Here is a 22,181-nt window from a genome sequence, read left to right on the forward strand (position 1 = left end):
AGGTAGAGTGCAAAGTTACCGCCTTTGCCAGTGCGAGAATAGAATAAAAATAGATACATTTTTACTGTTTTAAGCTGGGGCTGCTGTTGTTGGGGGGCGGTAGCACCTGCTCTGCCAGCGTGAGCAGAGGCGAAGGCGTCAGAGCAATCGCCCTGTCACTCCCCCTGGCCCTCGGTTCCCTGCGGCGCGACCGGGCGTGCCCGTGGTGTCGGCTATGCACAGCGGCAGCGCCGGCCCCGGGCACCCGCTCGCACGACCCGACAGCCCCGCCCGTCATCAGCCTGGGACCGGCACCCAACCCCGGCTTACTGCTCCCCAGGTCCCTTTCCTGGGGAGGCAGGAACCGTTCCTACATCACACTGTGCACTCCAGCCCCCGTGCATCTCACCCACCTCGCTCCTCTCGTGAAGATGGTTTCACTAGGCAGCGGTGGGATCTGTGCACTCACATGCAGGGAGCAAGGAAACCGGGCTCTGAAAAGATGAGCAGCTGCTATTCCTGATCTGGCCGAGTGTTGGGGGGGGTGGCTAGGACAGCTCTCTGCCAGGGGCAACACCTACTCTGCCATGGATTTTGCTGCTTGTTACTCACAGCTCCCCTTCACCTGAGCATCCCTCAGACTGGAAACTCACAGCAATAGCCAGCTGCTTTTTTATCTTTGTGCAATGCCAGTGAAAAACAAGGTTGTTTTGTGAAGATGTCACACATCTTACAGCCCACCTGAGGCTGCAGGCATTTTGGGTGGGCAGATGGCCCTCCTGAAATATGCTAATATGGGAGCAGGGAGGAATGATCCAACACAGTAATTAACAAATGACAGAGGGGAGCAGCAGAGCCTACAGAAATTTCCAATCTACATAAATAATCTAAGGGGCATGGGGTGATAGCTGAGAACACATGGGTGCTGATTGCATATTGCTCCACCAGAATGGGGACAAAAACCCCTCAGTGTTCATAGAATTGCCTCTGTCCCATCTCAGTGTCCAGAAATGTACTTAGAGCGTCCTTGCTCTGCCATCCAGGCAGCGGCAGTTCTGACATCAGCTGAATCTCTCACAGGGTTTCACAGGGTTATATAAACACTTACTACAGTATCTTTATACCTTTTGTTCAAGGGACCATCCAGATCACAAGGCGCTGAGAGTCTCTCTATCCCCTCTTTCTGAGGTGGTGTTCCTGGGATCCTTCATCGCATTTAACGTGATGTTAGGACATCTTCCTCAGCCCTGAGTACCACAGGATCCGGGATTGCCTGACCTCATCACTTTCCCGTAAATGTGCAGATCCTCTCACTGCCTCCAGAGGTGTAGCAGTGCTACTCTGGCACTTAAGGGGAGGAAGGAAATAGAGAGAAAGCAGCATGCTTTCAGGCTTCCCCTCCCCAAATCATTGCTGGCAGGCTGCTAGGGAAGGAGGGGAGAGCAGAGGCATGGGACATGTAAGCCACAAACAAGGCAAGCACAAGGAATACAGCTGCATTAGTGGCTACTCTTTTGGTATCATTTGGTTCTGCACACATTTGACAACTGCAAAACTAGAATAGCAGTGGGAGACTGCAGATTGCTGCAGAAGGCCTAAACCCCAGCAGCAAAGGGAGAGTCCTGACAGAGGCTTGTGCAACATCAGGCAGGTCCAAATTCATCCCTGAAATAATAGATCTAACTTCTACCACAGCTTAATTTGCTCAATGGAATAGTTTGGTTTAATTTACATCTGATTTCTCTGGTGTGTATCAACTGCTTACATGTGACCAAGAATGTAATATGGTCCTTAAAATAAACCATCATCTTGCTGGCATGAGAAACACTGGTTTAGCTAATCCCATTATCAGGATCATTTCTCTTTTAACACAGCACTTTGAAAAGCAAGAAGGTAAACATGAGAGCAAGATAACTGGCAAGCCAGGCTTTGGAGACCTGGGTTTATCCACAGGAAGGGAACAATGGTACTTGGTGAGTCATTTTGGGATGCTTAGGGGTAAAGCAGATATGAAGTACTACATACACTCTCCAAGACAGCTGTGCTCTCTCAGCTGGGATCAAGTCATCAGCCTGACACATTTCCTATTCTCTCCCAACCACAAGGATAACTGTTTCCTGTGACAAAGGAAGCTGCTGTCCCAGCATCAGACCCTACAATAGTGATGAATTCTCCTAAGCTGCTTGGCTGCTTGTTTGCAGGTGGCCTTTGAAACAGTATCAGAACAAACCAGCACAGCAAGGCACTCCCAGCAAAAATGACTCGGAGGTTAATTTTAGTGAAGTCTTAAAATGTTAGGAATTGCAAGCCTGATTCTGTGAAGCTTCAGGATTTAATGAGCACACCCTGAGTGGTGATCTCCACCTCCTCTGCTCTGTGCAGCCTTCTGGTGTTTTATTCAGTTATTTCAAACCCTCCTCTGATGTTAAAGCCTTTGAGACAACTTCATTTATCTCCCTCACTTTCAAGCAAGGTCTGCTCTCTATTTTCAGACTTCAGTTCCTCTGACACTTTTTCCTAGAATACACTTTAAAAGAGTATTGTGTAATGCACTGAACTTGCCCCCCATTTCCTTTGTCCAGGGTTCTTATGATTTCTGGGATTTTGTTTTGGGTTTGTTTGTTTGTTTTAAAAAACACCTTCCCTGCCTCCTCTCTCCATTTAGCCAAGATCTTTTTCTATAATGAGATATTCTTGCCTGATTTTCTCACATCATACATCCATCTCAAGACTGTGAAAAAACATCCTCTTCTGTCTGTATTGTGGAAACACAATACAATGCCAACATGTCAGAGAGCATCCCATACATCAGAGACCAGAGCCTAGAGGATTTACAGGAAAAACGGGATCACAGGTGGACATTCACCCTTAATTTGGACAGTGTCACTTTTGGGTGCTCCCATGGTCATTCCATGATTGCTTCATCCTAGCACAACCCTCTTGTCCAGAGGCAAGTTGAAAGACTGAGGAAGGGGGAAGAGGAAGGAAATTTGGGTTGGATGAGTAGACTGAAAGGAAAAGGACAAGCACACCATGATATGGGTAAACAGGCTGGGGACAGTGAAATCTGAAATGGAGGGGTGGGTGACAGGAGAGGGCTTGATAGGGTGGCTGTGGAAGTGGAACTGGAGGAGGATGAACAGTCCCTGCAGCAGTGCAGGAGGCTGAGCAGCACTGCAGGCACAAGCATGGCTCTTGAGAGAGGGCTTGGTTTTCAGAGTCAGCAGTTGCATCTTTTGACACCTCCACAGCCTCCACAGGGCACTGATGGATCTTCCCAGCTGCCGCCCTTCTGATTCCCAACTGCCTCCTTCTGTCCTGCTCTGAGAGGCCAGTCATGCTGGTCCTGCCAGCCAGATACCAGTAACTACTCACCAGACAGTTCATTCCTGGGCACCAGCTGAAAAATCCTGTTATTGGAGCTGCAGCTGTGCCATGTGCTGCTGAACCAATGCTCTGCTCTGCCTCAGAGGGACACACTTCACACAGTGACAGCAATGCTCTTTCAGATGAAATAAGGTTTGCAAGAGGAAATAAGTTATTTTATAATTAACTTGAGATGCCTGAACCCAAGACAAGGAACATTTTTTAACCAGTAGCCAGACGGTTTTACAGGCTCTGTTCCTTAAACCATTTATCAGCTTTTAATCTCAGAGACTGCCAGTCAAACAGTAAGCCCTGGAAATTATCCTGCCATCTCTCCAGAAAGGTATTTTTGTATAGAGGTCTTGTTGGGTTCCAAACTTTATATAAGTAGCTTCATTTATTAGAGCCAGACTTCCTTTACCAAGGGAATATAGGACAGAGACTTTTGTTTTGCATGGGAGACACCTCTCTAGGGTTGCAGATCTAAGATTTCCTTTGTTACCTAAAAGAAAATGAAAAACTAATTATTAGTTAAAAAGAAACAGAAATGAAAAGCTTTTCTTCGAGCCCCCTTGTGTCTGTTACAGACACAATGCTCCAGATCTTCTTTGGTCTTTGGTATGTATGCCTTTGTTATGAGCTCTCTCACAGCAGTGCAGACAGCAGTTTCCTCGACCTACTGGGGGTAGAAATGTATTCTAGAGAAACTGCTGAGGATTTCCTGTTCTGTATACAAAACTATTTTTCTTCTTCTTTTCAGACATGAAGCATTTGTAGCATCACTCAGTGTTGATTCCAGAGGGTCTAGATTTTAAGGCCCATGGCAGTCTTCTCTCCTCACCTCCTTCAAGGTAGAAGCCAGAAAATTCTCCCCATGATTCCTGCATTTGAGGCCAAAGCACCTGCATTGAAGGAGTTGCCCAATTATTCTTATGGTTACTATGCCTTTATCATTATGAATCATTTAACATCAAGTTTTCATGGCATGTTAGTCTGTGTTGGTCTGCTACTCTGAAGAGTCACCAAGTTCCATGTTTACTCCAGTGAAAGAACTCACTTTGATTATCTACTACTGCAGAACTCAATTTTTCTCTGTATGCTTTTTCAAACAAAATGGATACTATAATGGTTTTGTTTTGTTCTAGTTTTTATAGAAACACTTTATTGCTGCAGTCAATAACCCTGTGTATCACACACCAATAACCAATTACAGTTTAAGAAACTAAAAATAACTCTGCAAGTGGCAATACTGAGAAAACAAACATACATGAAAGGGTACAAAACTATACATTTAAGTTACTAGAAATTTACTAACTAAAAAATTCTGCAGAAGTGTGAAGTGTCTTGTATAAACTATACAACACATGCCAGTGTAAAGTTGTTCAACATTATACAATTACCTATCTACAAATGTTTTACCTAAATACAAGATCAGCTGCAATTTTAAAACAGTTATCTTCTATACAAAGACAAGTGCTTTCAGTACTTCATTGGAACATACAGACACTGCAATATCTCAAAACTAAAAAATAATCACAAAATAAAAGGTCCTGCTTAGAAGTTTTCTTTGCATATCTAATATAATGCTATGGAAATCCAACCAGTAATATCCTTGCTTTTTTATTTGCCCAGTTTCACCCATATTTGAGAGAGACCCAACCCAGGGTCACTGACCTCCTTTTCATTACTGGCCACAATCTCCACAGTCGACTACACCAGAAATCTGTATCTTAACATACTTCAGCTTCAGAAGAAATTTGGACCTGGGTCCCACTTTGCAATAGATATTTACCCTGCCTCCCACAGGCCAGAAGCAACCAGCTTCTGTGCATGGCCACATCCATGGACCACTTCAGAGGTTTCTGATGAGTGGCACACCAAGCAGCCCCCTCCTTACAGCACCCCAAGTGGTACTGTTCTGGTCAGTACAGGGGGTTGGCAGAGGTGGGCTTGGACAGAGAATTACTATTGTTTCTTAGGATTTCCCAGGTACAGCACAGACACTCAGCATTTCTCTAACCCCTTGCAGGCTCGTTCAACCTTCGCTGAATGCCTCCTGCTGAAGCAAAGCCAATCTCAATGACATTTAACCAGAGGAAGTCATCCCCAGGTCTGGCCATCTTTTCAGAACATGGGAACATTTTAAACAACCACTCTCTAAATACAGGCTTACAGTTGAAGAAAGTCCTGAGAATTCATAGGATTTTAACATCTCTTAAATGGGATCAACCTTCTGCAGCACACATCTATATTTCTAACATAATGCATGTTCATAACCTGGCAGACGGATCAAATGTGACACAGTGGGAAATTTACTCGGCCCAGATGGTGCTTTTTTGGATAGGAGTTACACCAATAGAATGGGAGTCTGGTCAGATGTCTAGGGCATTGGACATATCACCAAAGGCTCTGGCAATCTAGGGAAGGGATTGTGGTAGATGGTATTAAGCCCGTTTTCCCTTCTACTTAAATTCTGGGCTCAGAAAAGTCCCAAGGTAACCCACATGAACTTTGGCCAAGTGCAAGGACCAGACTTCTATTTCAGTCATTTCAAAAGCTACCAGAAGGAAGTACTGGAAAGCCTGATCTGACAGGGGTTGGTTGTTCCCCTTACTGACACCTGGGCAGGAAGGACAGCGCTCACCTGAGCTAGCATCAGTGCCTCACAGCTGGAAGCTGAAAAAAAGTCAACAGTATCTTCTTGAGGAGAAAGAAGAGGAAAGCACCATTCAGCCTTCTCAAACATTTGATGGCACCATGCAGAAGCAGAGAACTGCAGCTTCAGAAGCCCACCATTAACACCAAGCAAGAATCAGCATAAGAAATATGAACAGCAGAAACGAACCCCCCTGAGAGATGGATCTCTTCTGCAGCCTTTCCTGGTATGAGCATTCCTAAGCAATATAAAGAGTTTAAATATTAGGCCTTAATTTTCACTCAGAAAAGACCTGCTGGGAAAGGGAATGTTTAGCAGCAACACTGGCTAAAACACTTTCATTCGCAAATATTTTTCCCTAGATGATTTTGCCAGAGATGATTTTTCATTCCAAGTTAAGATAGTCAGGGGCACAGCAAAAATCTTCAGTACCCTGAATACACTGAACACTACCTGGCATGTTCCACATGGAGCTTCCAAAACACCAAATGAGATTTCACAACATTTCACCAAAAATCATCTATGACAGTGACAGCAACAGGACCAGCGAGTTACAGTCTGATATCAGCACTTGTCAGAACATCACTCTCACACCAGTGCCTCTCGGATGTGAGTTGGAGAACAACCAGGTTTCATACCAGAACTTGTCCATCTTCATTTCACCTACTGGTCACAGATCGGACGAGATGCGCTGAGCATTGGTTGACAGCTGATTCCGAGCGTCTTGCAGCTGTAACGTGAGTGTCTCACAGACGGGTAAGCCTTGTGCACTTGGGCATTTCAGAAGAACTCGATGAAGGTGTGCAAGACCTGATATTTAACCCACCTGAGTTTATTTAGTGAATCTTTCACAGAACGAAATAGAAAACAGAACAAGACAGTGTATTATCTGGGTTCCCATAACAGAAGAGGATCACCCACAGCAGAGTTCAGGAAAGGGCCTGAGTAATTGCACTTTAAATTATGGCAGGCACAGGCAACAAACTTTACATGTGTATGGTCATGAAGACTGCTGCCCCGATACTACCAGGGTATGCAGGGTTTGTCTGCCTGTATCACTTAAGCACAGGACATCCTGACACCTAGTACAGTACACAGACCCACGCCAGTGCAGCTTTACTAAGATTGCCCAGAGGTCTGGATGTTTTAACACATCTCAAGAACAAGGTACTGTGTTGTTCAAGATCACAGACAGTAAGTTTCAAGCCTGAAGTGACAGAGGCACATGTGCACACACAATACTTTCCCTCTAACAGCTCTTAGAAATCAATGGTATGTGTTCTCTTACCATAGTCCCTTCTGCATTCCATTAAAATATTGATTCAGAAATGAAGTAATATTAGATTTTAAGCAAAAAAAAATCACTGGTATCTTACTGTTATTGTTTGAGAAATCTTAAAATAACTACTTTTACTATGAAAAGAACGTACTCAAAGTTGCACTTGAAAAATACTAAGTGAAACTTGAACAAGCTCGGAATTTAGTTCAGTATCTCAACAACTAAACAAAAACTTTTACTTGAGAAGTCCAGGCAACTCCTACTAAAACCAACCAGATTGTTATCATTGACTTTACAGAGATTCAGACAGCGCTCAGGCCGGGAAGGTCAGCTTTCAAATGCAGAGACTTTGTGTGCTGACTTTTCGCAGGGCTTCGTTTCTGCTCCTGTCACACTGAGACTTTGGTTAAATGAGGCCTTGGAGCTGGACAGTGGTGCAGTGAAGCAGACTGGACAAATGAATCAACAGCAGATACCCCAGGCTTTGGGCACCTCTGTCTAAAGCCAGGCAAACAGATTTTAAAGCTGTTCCTCTCCTTGCTGACTGATTAAAAAGCCAGCCACAAATTCAAAAGCACAGACAAAACTATTCTCTGATCACATAGTGCATCACATCAGGACTAAAACCAGGCAGGTACTTTTAAACTCATCCACTTAATATGATATTTACTTCCTAAACTTTAATCTCAGCATCTCTTCTGACAACATCAAATTCTTGGGTAGTTCACACGTGACACAACACTAAAGAAGCAAAACCAGTTTCAGCCGTATTGACAAAGCTTCCTTTTTTTCCATAACAGCTCACATTTTTATCAGTATAGCAACAAAGCCTTTGCTAATGGTTTGGAATGAAAGTCAGCCAGGTATATGTGTGCAGGTGTGTTTATGGTCTGACCTGTTGGGGGAAAAAAAAAAAGCAAAACCAATCCTCAAAACAGAGCACTGAAACCATTATGTATTGAAAATGAACACTGTACACATCTACTATTCCCCATACACAAGTCACAAGTGCAATATCCTTTGAAGAAAATTGCTCCTCAAAGGAAACCCAAACAGGCAATGTTTTTTAGTGTTATGTTTAGTAAGATAATGTGGGCATGTGTTGGAAATCACAGACTGGAATTTTTTAAATTTTTTTTTATAAGGCAAGAGGTTTATGTTCCAGAAAAATAGATGGGGTAAAGAACAAAGAAATGTTTCAAAAATGACACATTCTTTCAAGTTTCATTCTCATTTGACATACATATTACAAAATAAAGATTTTTAAAAGTGCTATATGCTTTGTAAGTCTCATCACAATATGTAAAGCAAAATTTTACACCTGCTGCCTACGACAAAATGTTAGTGGCAGTGTTAGTGGTAGATTAGACTCTAGAGCTCTCATTTCCCTCAGTGTCTGGGACAACCTCCTTCATCGTGCATAAAGAACAGACAAACCAACCAACCAAACCCACTCTACACATACTCCAGAATAAGTCATCTTTAAAGTAACAGACTCCATGAAGTTTATGACAGCTCACTAGTGGCTTGCTTGATACCAAACCCAAGGCTCATTCTACCCAGTATCCTGTGACTCTCTGATCAGCCAGTACAAGACACAAAATGTTGAGAGGTATGCAACCAAGATGACATTGACAGATATGCCTAAGGGATTTAAAAAAATTCCAACAAAAAAATAAAGTAAAAAAATTCATCCGCCAGCCCTCAGCTATTAGCTGATTTTAAAAAGGTAGAGCAGTTTGCAGTAAACAATGATATTCAAATCTTCAAGGACATACAGAAACACCCCTCCTACCCAGCAATCAGACATGAAGAATTTCTGCAGCACAGTCTTCTGGCTCTGTGTAATGTGAAGAGTTTGTGTCTGAATGGTGAACCCCAAACATTTCTTTACTTTCGAAGTTTGGCTCCATAAGTGCAGGTTTTTCAAAAATATTCTTTTTGCTAGTTTCTGGGCAGTTTTGTACATATATTACTCGGTTATAAGCTTTAAGTCTCTTCCACAGCTGTACGTACACTTTGCATTGTACATACATGAACAGAAGTCCTCCAGTGAAACCAATGGCCACAACTACCAGTTTAGTCCAAAATGGCCACTCTAGAATCCCTGGAAGAAAGAAAATAAAAACAAAGAATTAAAAACAGGACCTAGTCAATATTAGTTGGACTACACTGGATGTCTCAAAAATGTCCTGTAATGAAACTGTCAGACTTTGGGTCATGCAAACTATTCTTGTGTTGCCATTTTTCTTGTTTGGGCTTTTTTTTTATTCCCCTTCAAGTCAAACACACACAGACTTCTACTTCCCATATCCCATTTATTCTCCCCCACCAGCAAAAACCAAAACAATTCCTTTTCTGGGTCAGCAATTGTGCAACACAATCACAGAGTCAAGGCAACCACCAGGAATACATTTAGGTCCTTTTACACCTGTTTTTAAACAAAAACTGGATCAAATTATGAAAGGGATTCTATGGTTTGGTTTCCTCTTTATAGCAGGAGACTCAACTCAGTGACCCAACAAGTTTGTCCCACTCTGTGATCACATAGTATATGAAGACATAAGGGAATGATTGTAACCATATAGCTTGACATGTTTGTTATGCAGACCAGGCAATTTTATCTGCATCAGACCCAGTAACTTGTATCTGAACTACAGCATCTCTTCTGATACAAAACAAAGTGTTGGAGATGCTGAAGCATTCCAAGCTTACTCTCTGTCATAAAAACTACCACCATTGCTTTTCCTAAATTTGTCTATCTTGATCTTTTAGATATTTCTATCAACTACTTTTAAATGAAAGACTATTTATTAATTTTATACATATTCTGCTTACATACATAGGTCCTGTATTCATCCAGTCTCTTTACCCTTTAAAGATAAGCACCATCACAAGATGGATATGAAACCATGCTGAATCACCCACTGTCAGGTTTTTCAGAGAGTAAAATCATGTCCTTCCAACTCTTTAAAGTTTTAAGCAAGATACAGGCCAGTGTTGTTTTGGAAATGGATGGCAGTGTGGGAAGAATGAAAATATTTTAGTCCCAAAATACGAAGGGCACTTCAGCCTTATTACTGATGAAATCCCACCCATGATTAATACCTGAGCCTCTGATTTGCTGGTGATCTGATGCCATCTGTAGGCAGTGACAGTATATGCTTGGCCCTGTGTGGACATAAATCCACATACGCTGCTCAGTACAGCACTCCCCAGATTTAGAATCCAAATGAAGGGAGGAAAGAAGGCACTATAACATTCTAAATATTCACACTATTCCTCCTATTCATGTTCATCTAATATATTTACTAGTTAAAATAACCTGGAGATGATAAATCTTTGAAAGCATATTATCCTTTTCATTACCATATGGAAACCTTGCAATGAAAGGCCAATAATTTTCACTTTACATGGAAGAGATGGGGTTGGATGGAACGGATACTAAGAGGTTTCATTCAAAGCAGCTTCCTGACTGAAGTAATGAACAATTAAACTATAGCCCAAATGAGAAATGAGAGGAAAACTTTTTAATTGCAAGTGATTCTGCTCTGTAACAGCTCCATGGATCTGCAGGTTTATTAATGCTCAGCTACCTCCTCAAATGACCCTGTTCAATCACCAGAAAAATATTTTCCACCTCCATGTCCAGTTGGCATGCAGTGCTCTGTAAGCAAGGACAGCTTGCCTTCTAACAGCTCCCAGCCTTGGTAGGTAACCTGTTCCTTCTGTATTAACCCTCAGGCACAACTCAGTTGCCTTGAGAAACAGTTCTGTGGCAGCTTCAAATCCGCACCCCAGCATACCCAGGTAAACCCATTTCACTTTGGTAAGTTTACTGCTGACATGTTAAAGAAAACCTACTATACAAGAAGTTAAGACATCCATGCAATGGGGTGGCAACCACTACAGGAACTGCAGTGCACCTCCTCTCAGTTGAGTGAACTGGAGTCTTAAGAATTAACCTGAATTTCTTCTGCTTTAGAAGAAGTTTTTATCACTCATAAAAATTTCTCCAGTCTAACATGGTTTTCATTGGAAACTTGTGCTAACCCACCTCACAGATGATTGAATAGAAAGAAAACCCTGTTGATTTACCTCAAAGATTTGGATTTAGATTCCTCTTACTTCTCTTTTTTAAACTGTTCTGGTTTTGCCCAGTTTAAAGGTAGCCATAGCAGCAAACAAATGCTTACGTCCTTATCTGCACAGTAAGTGTTCCAATTTAAGCCTAAATTTACTGAGGCAGGGCAACTTTGTATCTGGTTACACTGGATTAGCTGTCATATCTGTGCATTTCACAAGTGCAAACTAAATTATCTGAAATAGATTTAAAAAGCATCCACAGATTAATTTACACTGATTTAATCAAATCACTTCAGAACTGTGCTTTTAAACTAACCCAACCTCAGGGTAAAGCTGACAAGTATAAACATTACTGGCACACTTATGTCTGCATCTTCTCTGTATTCAGGATAAATAATTATTCCAAAAGAGTAAGTGGGAAGATAAGGAAGTAACATACCAGTAGTTTGTCCCTGTTTAATCTCTTCAGCAGTCCTGTCTATCAGGACGTAGAGAGACCACACGACGCAGGTGATGGCAATGATATGGAATGTTACAGAGCACATGATCTTCCTCCTCTCGCTGGCTGTCATCTGCAGCTTCTCCCACTGGCAAGAAACCCAGAACCAGAGCAAGAAATTAGGTGTTTATTGTAGTTACTAGAGAGTATGAAAAGAGAACATTGATAAGAATGAAAACCAGGCAGGAGACCAGTTTCCTCCTAACAAGGATTTTAAAAATCAGATGGCATTATTGCTCTGGCCCCAGCACTGGTATGATGGCTGGCAGCTTAGTCTGCTGTGACGGGAGCCATCCTGGTGTTGGAGGGGACCTACAGCATTCAGCTCCCATCTGGAGCCTCAGCACAATGTTATCACTCTGTGCTGACCCACAAGGGGCAGCTGCAGCACACGGGGACCCTCATGTGAGGCCTCGCACAGCACAAGCAATGCTGCTCCTTCCTCTGTTCTCCACTCAAGGCTGTTTAGCTCTCACCTCCTGCCTCAGGGGGTTTCATTCAATCTTCACGTATATTTAACATCACTTAACAGCAGTGACGCTCTCGTAGTTTATTTTCAGTGTTTCAAGTGCACTTAAATACATATGCCCTAAGAATATACAGTAGAACTGGGATGACAGCTTTAGAAGTGAGATGACTCAGGAATTTAAATCCCCAGAGCTGCCTCTATCAATAATGCTTATATAGCCCAGAACAAAACCACAAAATCAGGTCAGTGTCATTTAGGAAAGATGGAAAGAAAGTTGACAACTATTACAGATGCTTCTAATGTTCAAGACATAGACCCAAGACACCCAGAAACTGTGTTTTTAAACTTTTTTTTTTTTTTCAATTTCCCCTCTGTATATGATGAAAGTTTTTGTATGTGGGATACACATCCCTCTGCATATCTGCTTGGAACAGATTGTTATGATGGGCTTTTCTCACACTTTCACAAAATATATGCTGGGGCACATAAACTTCTCGTGCACAGAGATGCGCATTTGATGTCTCCAAAAATAATTTGCAAAAAAAAGAGGACTTTGAAAAGTAGGAATAATGTGGGAGAGGGTGAGGATGACCTGAATGGTATGATTGAAATCACCCATTATGCTGAATTATTGTTTCCACTGCTACAAATACAAGAATGGTTGAACGATGAGACAGAGACTTTGTGATCCTCTCTGTGTTGCCAACAAACGATCTCTTTGGCCAGTCTGAGACACATTTCCAGTTGTGTGGGCATCCAAACCTCATCGTGGCACAAGAATTGAATACTTCCAGCAGTGACATGCTAGACTCATGTCATACTAGAAACCTATATTCTTTCAATCTTCTTAGAAAGAGATTGGACAAACATTCCCTTTTCATGTTGTATTTTAAACAGAAAATTGCTTTTGCATCTAAATGAAGGTGTTGACTTTTGATAGAAAGTATACATTAATTAAATTATTTTGCCAAAAAGTAACCATGTTAAATCTATTTGCAAATGCTTTTACAGAGTCCTGAGGACCTGTGTTTTGAATAATTTATAGTTCTCTTTTCTGTTCCACAGTTTGAGCTCCTCTGCTGGACAATACCTCCTGTGAACTGCTGGCTTTAGAGCCACCAAAACTACTTGCACTGCCTCATCTCTTCACGAGAAATGACTGCAAAGCAAAAGAGAAGGTGTTCTGCAAACCGCACACGAGTCCAGAGAGGAAACTCACACCTGTAGGTCACTGCTGCATTATTCTGATGACACAGCACGTGGCATTTTCTACTTAAAACAGTCAGCAGTTCTGGATTTTGAAGTGTTGTTAAAACAAAAAAAATCAGCAGAAAATTTAGATTTAATGTCTTTGAAATTTTAAAATGGCGCATCTCTCTTTTGTCTGCCCTCATTTTCATTTGAGACATGACACATTTTGTTTCTCATTCTCTTCCCTTAGTAACTTAGTGTTTAAACAGCCCAATGCTGCAAAATAACTTTAAGAAGCCAAGGAAGTTTAATTCCATTTCTACTCTACAGACAAGCACAAGCCCCATTATTTGTCCCATCCCATTCATAATCACCAGTTCCAGATTGTTTGCTCCTGACTGAAAGGACACCATAAAGGCTGAGTTGAAGCTACAGAGGCACCTTATCTTGTTGCAGCTGAACCTCTAAAAGGGCTCTTTAGATGTATTTGAGAGGTGAACTCCTGTTTATGGCTCTGTCCCTACCTTCTGGTATCTTGTCTGTTTCCCACAGATGACCTGTTCAGATATAACTAACGATGCTGAGTGACTCATTTCTGAAAGTGTCTCACATTTTTTTTCTCACAGGGCACAAATATTCAGTAAATGTTTCCCATCCACTTCAGGCAGAGTGAGCACAGAAAAAACAGCAGTCAACTGAGAACTATAGCAACTCTTCTTACTTTGGATTCTCTAGAATAATTTCTTTACTGTCTTAGGGTTGGACTGTGCAAAGCATTGTCTGCACAGACAACAGAGCTATGATGGCCAGTACTGCAGCTCAATAGAACCTCAGCAGGAAGTTCTATACTCTGTGCCAGTGGGTTACCAAGGAAAAAAGTGTGGTTCTTAGAAGGCAATGATCCACACCACAGTCATAAGGAGAGGACATCCTATTGGCCAGACATGCTAAGCTTTGCAGACTGTACATCTCTCTAAAAAAATAAGAGGTGTTTGAAATCTGCTCTATTTTCTGTTAGGAGTCACTTTTAGGAATTGGACAAGTTTTTGTAACAGTTTTTAGATGGCTGCAGTCCAGAATTTCCACTCTATATGATTTAGGTCCATCATAACTGAATTTAATTTCTCATTTATTCTAGTTCCAGACTGAGGTTATTGTTATTAACCTCTTCCACTTTGGTAGATACGGCAAGATTTCTCTGTGCTAAGAATAGCAGTGACTTCCATCTCAGAATCCTGATGGTAAGGACAACTGAAATTGAAAGCTCAGAGGATGTGGGAGAACCAAAAAAGGATACAAGCACAAAACCAGCTTTATAATAAAAGGACATTTAAGTACCTCTACTTTAAGTCACCAGATTTATGAAAGGTACTTTTCTATAAAACAAAAATACAGGTTCTAGCAATCTGAAGTACTAAAATGTGGTTATTCACAGCCTAAGAAAAGGTAACAATGACAACACATTCACCAGGGAACCCTCTTCTACTTACAATGAATATTTTCACTAAATAAGTTTGATCCTTTAAAAAGGAAAAAAAAAGCTACAAATTTTAACTAAATTACACTCAGAAAGTGTGATTTAAAGTAAGTTTAATGTGAAATACTCATATCTTCAAGAGAACATAAAGCCATGTGGATCTTGGAGCTGCAAACTAAAGTAGGTAAACTCTATATTAAAAAAAATGTGGATAACTGTAAATACTTTTGTGCTCTAAAATCTGACTGTAAAGAAAAAAACCAGGTTGCTGCATGCATACATATGTGTGTGTGTATGTATGCACATTTACAGACAGAGAGATGCTGGGCTATAATAGCTAACTATCAGAGCTGGATTCCACTGATGTCGAGTTTGCCAGGTTGAGGGTTAATTGAAATCCTTTTGTACCAATACAGCTGACCAGTCTTACTAAAGAGCCACAAAAACTAATTAACATGTAGGGAGTACTGCAGGCTCGTGGGCAAGGACAGTCTCCTTCCAGAGTGGATCTGTGTTTAATAAAGCACATCCTTGGTCTTGTGCCTACCTTTCGCAAAGGCTTCAGTTTTGTCTCCATGATGAACTCGTACTTGCACAGTTCACAGCATCGTGTATCTGAGCTCTTGATCCATTGCTGCAGGCAGGCTTGGTGCACAAAATGAAGACTTCCCGTACAGTGACAGGGGGTAATCAAAGGGCTCTCATCGTCTCCTTCACAGTGACATATCCTGAATCAGAAGCAAAGCTGCTTATTAAGGAGAAGAGAAAGTAGAAAGGATGTGGAAGGGGCATGTAATATCTGTGATCACACATGGTTGTTCACTGAGGATCCTGAGACATATATATCAAAGGAATGTGTTCCATAAAGGAGCTAAAACTAAAGAACTCCATTGCTGCGCAAGCGCATACACAGGCACAAAATAATTGAGCACAGACACGGCTAACTAGACAGCTGCTTTCTAACAGATGAGGCAGACACACAGAGCCTGACAGAAATGCAGCATCAAAAAGAAAAAAACAAGAAATGACAGCATTTCATCCAGACCAATAGCACTTAACTGAAAATAGCATTTAAACAGATCAGATAGCACTTCTCAAGACAAAATATGCACAGAGAGGTACAGCTATGCATGTATTATGGTCCAAAACAGAAGATAAAGCAAAATACCCAAACCAGTAGTGAAACAGCCCACCCCAGTATCATGAACAATTAATTTAGCCCAGATTTTGCACAAGTGATTAATTCCAGCGCAAATTTGCTAAGAGACGGATTAACACTGCTGAACTGCAGCACTGAATCTGAACCTCAAAACACACCTACTCTAAATGGACTAATGGTTTTGCTTCTCCAATTCTAACTTTGCAAGAGCTGCTAAAGAAACATCAGCTTTGCAAATTCCCCATTTTCCTCACAGCCTAACTGCAGAAACAGCAAGGACATCCCAATATAGTGTTACTACCAGCTGCTGACATTTGATTTCCAGATTCAATTTATACACAACCCTTGGGTTGCATCAAGCATTGTGAAGTCCTTCTAACTAAATGGAAGAGGTCATGAATTGAAAGGGGAATGGTGGGGAGCTCAGGGACTGAATACAAGTTACTAAGCATATGTGAAGTACATCCTGGCATACTGCCATCCCTGTCTCATTACTGAAATCTCTTACTGATGTGTAGCATCTTGCCTCTTGCAACCTTGCTGATAGCTGGCAAGCAGAAATGAAGCAGTGAGTGGATTACAACAGCATCTTGTTGATGACAAGCCAGTATGGAACTAGATTTTGGTGGTAATGAGGGGGAAAAACAGATAATATTGGCAAGTACTAACAAAGTCAGCTTTAGAAAGTGTTGTCAGGGAGGAAAAAGACTAGGATAGTAAAATGTCAGGTAGAGGGATTGGATATTTGCTCCTGTACTTGATGACTCCTGCTCCTCAGTCACATTTTGGAGGTGATATGGGGCAGACCTGTAGACAAGCCACTATGAAGACAGTCCTGATCTTGCTGTTCCCAGCACCTGTGCACATGGTTAATCCTCTGCGGCTGGAACAAGGACATCCATCCTTTTTTTGGACCTCACATTGTGGACATCACACAGGCCTACCACTAACAGCCAGCACTCAGATGCCCCTTTTGACCAAGGCACCCACAGAAAGCCCTTTACAAATAAAAAAGTATTGTGGGATAGAAACTGAAAGGAAAAAAATTTAAGCTATATTGACCTGATCTCAGAAGCAATTTTCAAGCAGTCTTTTCCTTCCAACTCCCACCCTCTGACTAACCCAGCAGTGCTGTCAGGAAAACACATTGCTCATTAAAACCTAAGACATGTTCAGCTTGGCCTTTATTATGCATAGTTGAGTCTCTCATAATATTCCCAGCTTGGGAACTGATAAGAGAAGAATACCATCTCAGAACCCCAAACCTGAAACAAATTGTAAGAGAACTTATTTGACTCCAAAAGAAATTATTTTGCTTAGTAGTCTTGTTAAGTGCATCAGAGGAGCGCAAGACAGCAGATAGAAGGCTGCATGCTTCAAATCACACATATTATAGCAAGGTGACAGGGTGAAGAGACAGAAACAGCACAAAGGCAGGGGAAAGCAGAACGGTCACCACCGCACATGGGAGGGTTCAAAGGTAGGTGGTTCTCTGGTAAACCAACCTGCAGGTATCCCCCGATGTGGACACAGGGGAGAGAGGGGGGAACTTTTCTGAGAGGGGGGAAGGGCAGTCAAGGTCACTGTCCTTCTCAACTGAACAGAGTGGTGCCCACTGCTCTTTTGTTTTCAGTTTCACTGAGGTGCTGTCTTCAAAGACGTCATCATCTCCCATATCGTCCGAGCAGAAGTCCGTGCTTTCCACCAGCATGCTGGAGGATTTCTCTGCTTGGAAGTGACTGGAATAGCTCTCCAGTTCATGAAATTTATGCAGGCTGCTGATGCTGGACGTGTGAGAGAAGGAAAAAAGGTAACGCAACAGTTTTTTGCTCCTCGAGGTGTCATGGTCCACTTTGTCCTCCAGCAAGGGGATATGTACAGCGCTGTGGTTCTCTGTTCCTCCCGATGCACTCGAGTAGTTGGAAAGGGAAGGGATATAGGAGTGCTTAGAATTGCTAAAAGAAAGAGGCCTGAGATTCAGTGGTTTCCTCTCTTTAAGATGAAATTTGTTAATCCTTAAACACTGCTCTTGAGTCGGGGTCAATTTGCCTTCTGACCGTGTTCGCTCCACATAGTCAAAGCACTCGCTGGTGCTCTGTGCCTTCTGGTCCACATCATTGAGGGACTTGGAGAATTTCAGAGTGCGGGTGGGCTTTACATTCTTAGCAGATCTGAGTGCCTGGCCCCGATCCTGCCCACGGGAGTTTCTCTTTGCTGCATGTAACTTGTCCTGACAGATTACTGTCACAGTGACCCCTTGTGTCAGAGGGCTCTGGCAGTGCGGATTTTTCAAGACAACAGCAGACTGCACTGGACTGTGATGACAACACTCAGAAAACACTGCACTGGAACTGCATGCAGAACAGTGGAATAAAAGCACAGAAAGTAAAAAACAATTACAAAAGAGAACACATATAATTAAAAGTGAAGAAATGAGAATTACGGCTAGTGTGGCAATGGTAAACATAGCAGGGCCAAACAGTCAGTAAGATTCAACGAAGCAGTGTTAGACAGCAGTCAAGTCAAACAAATGGGATGCTTCGTGTGGGAACCCCACATTGCTTACTTCCCTGTAAACATGCTTTTTCAGTTTTGTTTTTCCTTAATTTGAACCTTTCATGAGCCTCACTGTAGCCACGCAAACGACACACTTTACCTGCAGATGTCCTGGTTGGATGGTGTAACAGAAGTCCGAGAGAAGCTATGAGGGGCAGAGATAGACGTTGGACTTCCAGCCTGCAGTGAAATTAAAACAAACAAACAAACAAAAAAACCCCGAGTCACAAGTCAGTATGCACAGCAATCACCTTCAGGGTGAAACACAGCATATGGAGTCAGATATCCTCTACATCAGATATTCAAGGGCTAGTTGCAAGAAAGTAGCTTCATTGTTGAATGTGAGAAGGAGAGGTCACAGAGTTTCATCCTTGGAGAAGTAGGATCATAACAGAAATGTTTTACCCCAAAGTCAAACGCAGACATCTCTGGAGTGGAACCTGCCAGCTGTCAAACGTTGCACAGGACAATAGCTCAGGAAATGAGCAATGCTATAGTAATTAGAATAATTAGATGAAAGTGTGTGTATAGACTAGTTGGAATTTAGCTACCATGTAATAGCTAATCCTTCCTCTTATAATGATGACAAGAGATTAGAGGCTTGGGGTTTTCCTCACAAGACAGAATTGTCAGTAGTTCAGTATCTCAAATACTACTTGGGGACTTATATTCCATACTAGCATATGCACACAAGCACCATCTGCCAACCCAGACCATTCCCTGAAGTACTTTTTGTACTTTGTGAGGCCTTTCATCCTGCTCTTACTAGAACAGGGTCTTCCATCTACCTGGAGGTGTGGCAGCAGTCATGTTTATAAAGAGATAAACATGAGCACAGTGAGAATAGAGTAACTGAAGAATTCAGAATTCGCTGAACTAACTCAAAAAACTAAAGCTAAGGTCTTGGCATATTTAACACTTAGACAAGCCTCTAAAATCAATATGGTAAGAATAAGCACTGTCTCAGAGCTGGGACTCCATGGGCTATTATTAAAGACCTTTTCTGCCACTGTGTTCTGTGAGTCACTTCAACAAACTTCTCAACTCTTCCAAGAAGTTTTGGTGAGGAGGAGACCTGGGTTAATAACTTTGTAATAGAGAATTTTTAAACCTGGTTCTCCCATGTTTCACAGCTGCTAGATAGGCTGTGCTGCTCACCCACCACTGCAAAACATTGCTTGCATTTCAAATTCAAACAAAGGTTTACAGTTCTTTTGATCAGCAAAGCAAAGCCTGAAACCCAGGAAGGAACAATGCAATCAGGAGAACAACAGAAGTGTCATCACTATGCTGGGTTTCAGAGAAACCAGCACAGACAGCAGAGACCTGGGCCAAGCAAGTGCACTAAGCCAGACCATGGGAGACCTCAGGTGGCAAAAGCTGTGTTGCCACAGAAGCACACTGGGCCCAGCCCTGTGCTTCAGCTTCAGACACCAGATTAGCTCAGCCATCAATGAGCTCTGGTCATAGTGAAACACACACACACTATATCTGTCTCAGAACTCTTCAATTTTACACTTAATTTATTAAAAGCCCTTATTGTGTATTTAAACAAGGCTGCTGCAGGCTTTTACACCCTTGCAGCAAAAGCAAGGTTCCTTGTCACACATTATACTGTTCTTTCTTTGAGAGAGAAGATACAAGGATACACATGCTAGTTTATAAATACAGATACAACCATGATCTTCCATGTCACAGAACTCATCTGTTGGGGTTTTATTTCTCTAGCCAACAGTACTACAGACAGCAATGTACCTGCCCTCACATTGGGATGCCTCAGGTGCACCGAGACTGAAAAAACAGATATCCATTTACAGTTGGGTCTGCAGGAATTGAAGGCAAGACTCAACCAAGCCTCAAACACACACCTCCTGACCCTTAGTAAGATGCTGTAACTTATTTCCCATCTTACCCAGCTAGGTTCATGTATAGAATAAAACCCAAGAGAATAACCTTGGGCCAGAAAGCCAATTGAACTATGTTATGACTGTAACAAAACAAATTAAAGACAAATATCAATTATTGGCTTCATCCTGGAAACTATGATTCTTTTCATTTTACACTACTTACACATACATGCACTGTATGATCAGGATCCTGATTATATAGTGAAGAGAATTCAGGTATTACTTGGAAATTTGGTCTCCATTTGATGCTTAACCTCTCCTAAAAGCAGGTACATTTCTGACTTCAAACCCTATCTTTTAAAAAGTGTTTGTGTGGTAATTACTTTTGTTCAGCTGAAAGTCTGACAATGTAGTGAAAGATGTGACACTATAATCTGTTTCATTATGCAAATGAAAATTAACAAAACTTAAATAACAGATTAGTTAAAAAGACGTATTTAGCAATCTTCTAAAAACAAAACATTAAACCAGTAAAACAGCATGTTGCATTCTACCATGGAAACGGAGCCATATCCATATATTGTTGGAAATGAAGTCACAAATCAATTAATAAATCAGTCTCAGGTTTTATGTTATGATCAAATCACAGATGGTAACCTGCTTAGAATGAATCCAGTCTCTCAACTCGTTTTCCAATAAAAGACAGCAGAATATATGATGTAACAGTTTAAGGCAGATGATTAGATTCACAGATCTGAAATTTCCCTTCCAAAATGATGTTTACTGGTTTTGTCATCCAGTTGTCTGGTACCAAGACAGTGTCAAAGTCTCACCACTTGGGAAATCAAAAGGCTGGGACAAACAAGAAATTGTGGAATTTCATTTGCATTTCAAGCTTATTATTCTGTTTCCAGATGCCAGCACTGCTCAGGATGGCTTGCAACCCCCCCCTCTCCCATCTTAGGCACATTTCCTTTCCCCTCTACCTTTCTGCTTCAGAACAAAAGGTCTTTTTCTCAATTTTCATACAAAATGAAAATGCAACCAAAATATGAACAGAAATTAACACACTTGGATAGGCACCACAAAGAGGAACAACAAAACATTGGAGGAAGTTATGCCCCACCCTTGGTGTAAGCTAATGCAAGCTGTGGCCGCCAGCAAAAGCCATGGTTCAACGAGCCTCCAGTCAGTCTGTCCTCCTTTCATCCCATGCTTTTTGCTCATAAAACTATTTACACAGCTGCACTGTAACTCAGAGTAGGATAGCGAGGTGAGGTAAAACTAATTATTGCTTTAATGCCAGTCACTTCCTTAGCTACAGCTGCCAGAGGAACATCAGTCAGTGAGAGCACCAAGTAACGGCGAGGAACAACTCCCTGACAAGAGCATAGTAAAATGCAAGCTGCTGCCAAAAGCCTAAGTAGAAGTTCTGCCAGTTCTAGAAGCAGGGCTACATGCAGCTGATGCTGTCCAGTCCACTCAGCTCACCTGGGTTTACTAACTCAGACGCAGGTGCCACAGAAAAGACAAAGCATGGGCAAAGAGGAGGCAGTGATGGACGAATGAAACAGTGAGGTGGATCCAGCTAGCCTGGAGATCTGATGTTGCTCCCAC

At 41.9% G+C, this 22,181-nt stretch overlaps 1 protein-coding gene across 4 annotated transcripts in view; it reads right to left on the reverse strand.

Annotated features, from left to right (window-relative positions):
• Nucleotides 1–4,474: 4,474 nt before the first annotated feature.
• Nucleotides 4,475–22,181, reverse strand: part of MARCHF8 (membrane associated ring-CH-type finger 8) — a 94,621-nt gene continuing 76,914 nt past the window's right edge. For 3 of the 4 annotated variants that reach the window (XM_029958545.1, XM_008929805.4, XM_018069121.3), the window contains 5 exons: nt 18,818–18,897; nt 17,667–18,512; nt 15,550–15,730; nt 11,806–11,953; nt 4,475–9,387 (listed from right to left, as the gene is read on the reverse strand). In XM_029958545.1, coding sequence (XP_029814405.1) covers nt 9,083–9,387; nt 11,806–11,953; nt 15,550–15,730; nt 17,667–18,512; nt 18,818–18,897 — 1,560 coding nt within the window. In that variant the 3' untranslated portion in view covers nt 4,475–9,082. The remainder of the gene's footprint in view (nt 9,388–11,805; nt 11,954–15,549; nt 15,731–17,666; nt 18,513–18,817; nt 18,898–22,181) is intronic. The other variant, XM_008929806.4, reaches the window with a different exon arrangement.

Source organism: Manacus vitellinus, unplaced genomic scaffold (assembly GCF_001715985.3).
Source record: "Manacus vitellinus isolate BGI_N305 unplaced genomic scaffold, ASM171598v3 scaffold_15_pilon, whole genome shotgun sequence".
Taxonomy (NCBI): Eukaryota; Metazoa; Chordata; class Aves; order Passeriformes; family Pipridae; genus Manacus; species Manacus vitellinus.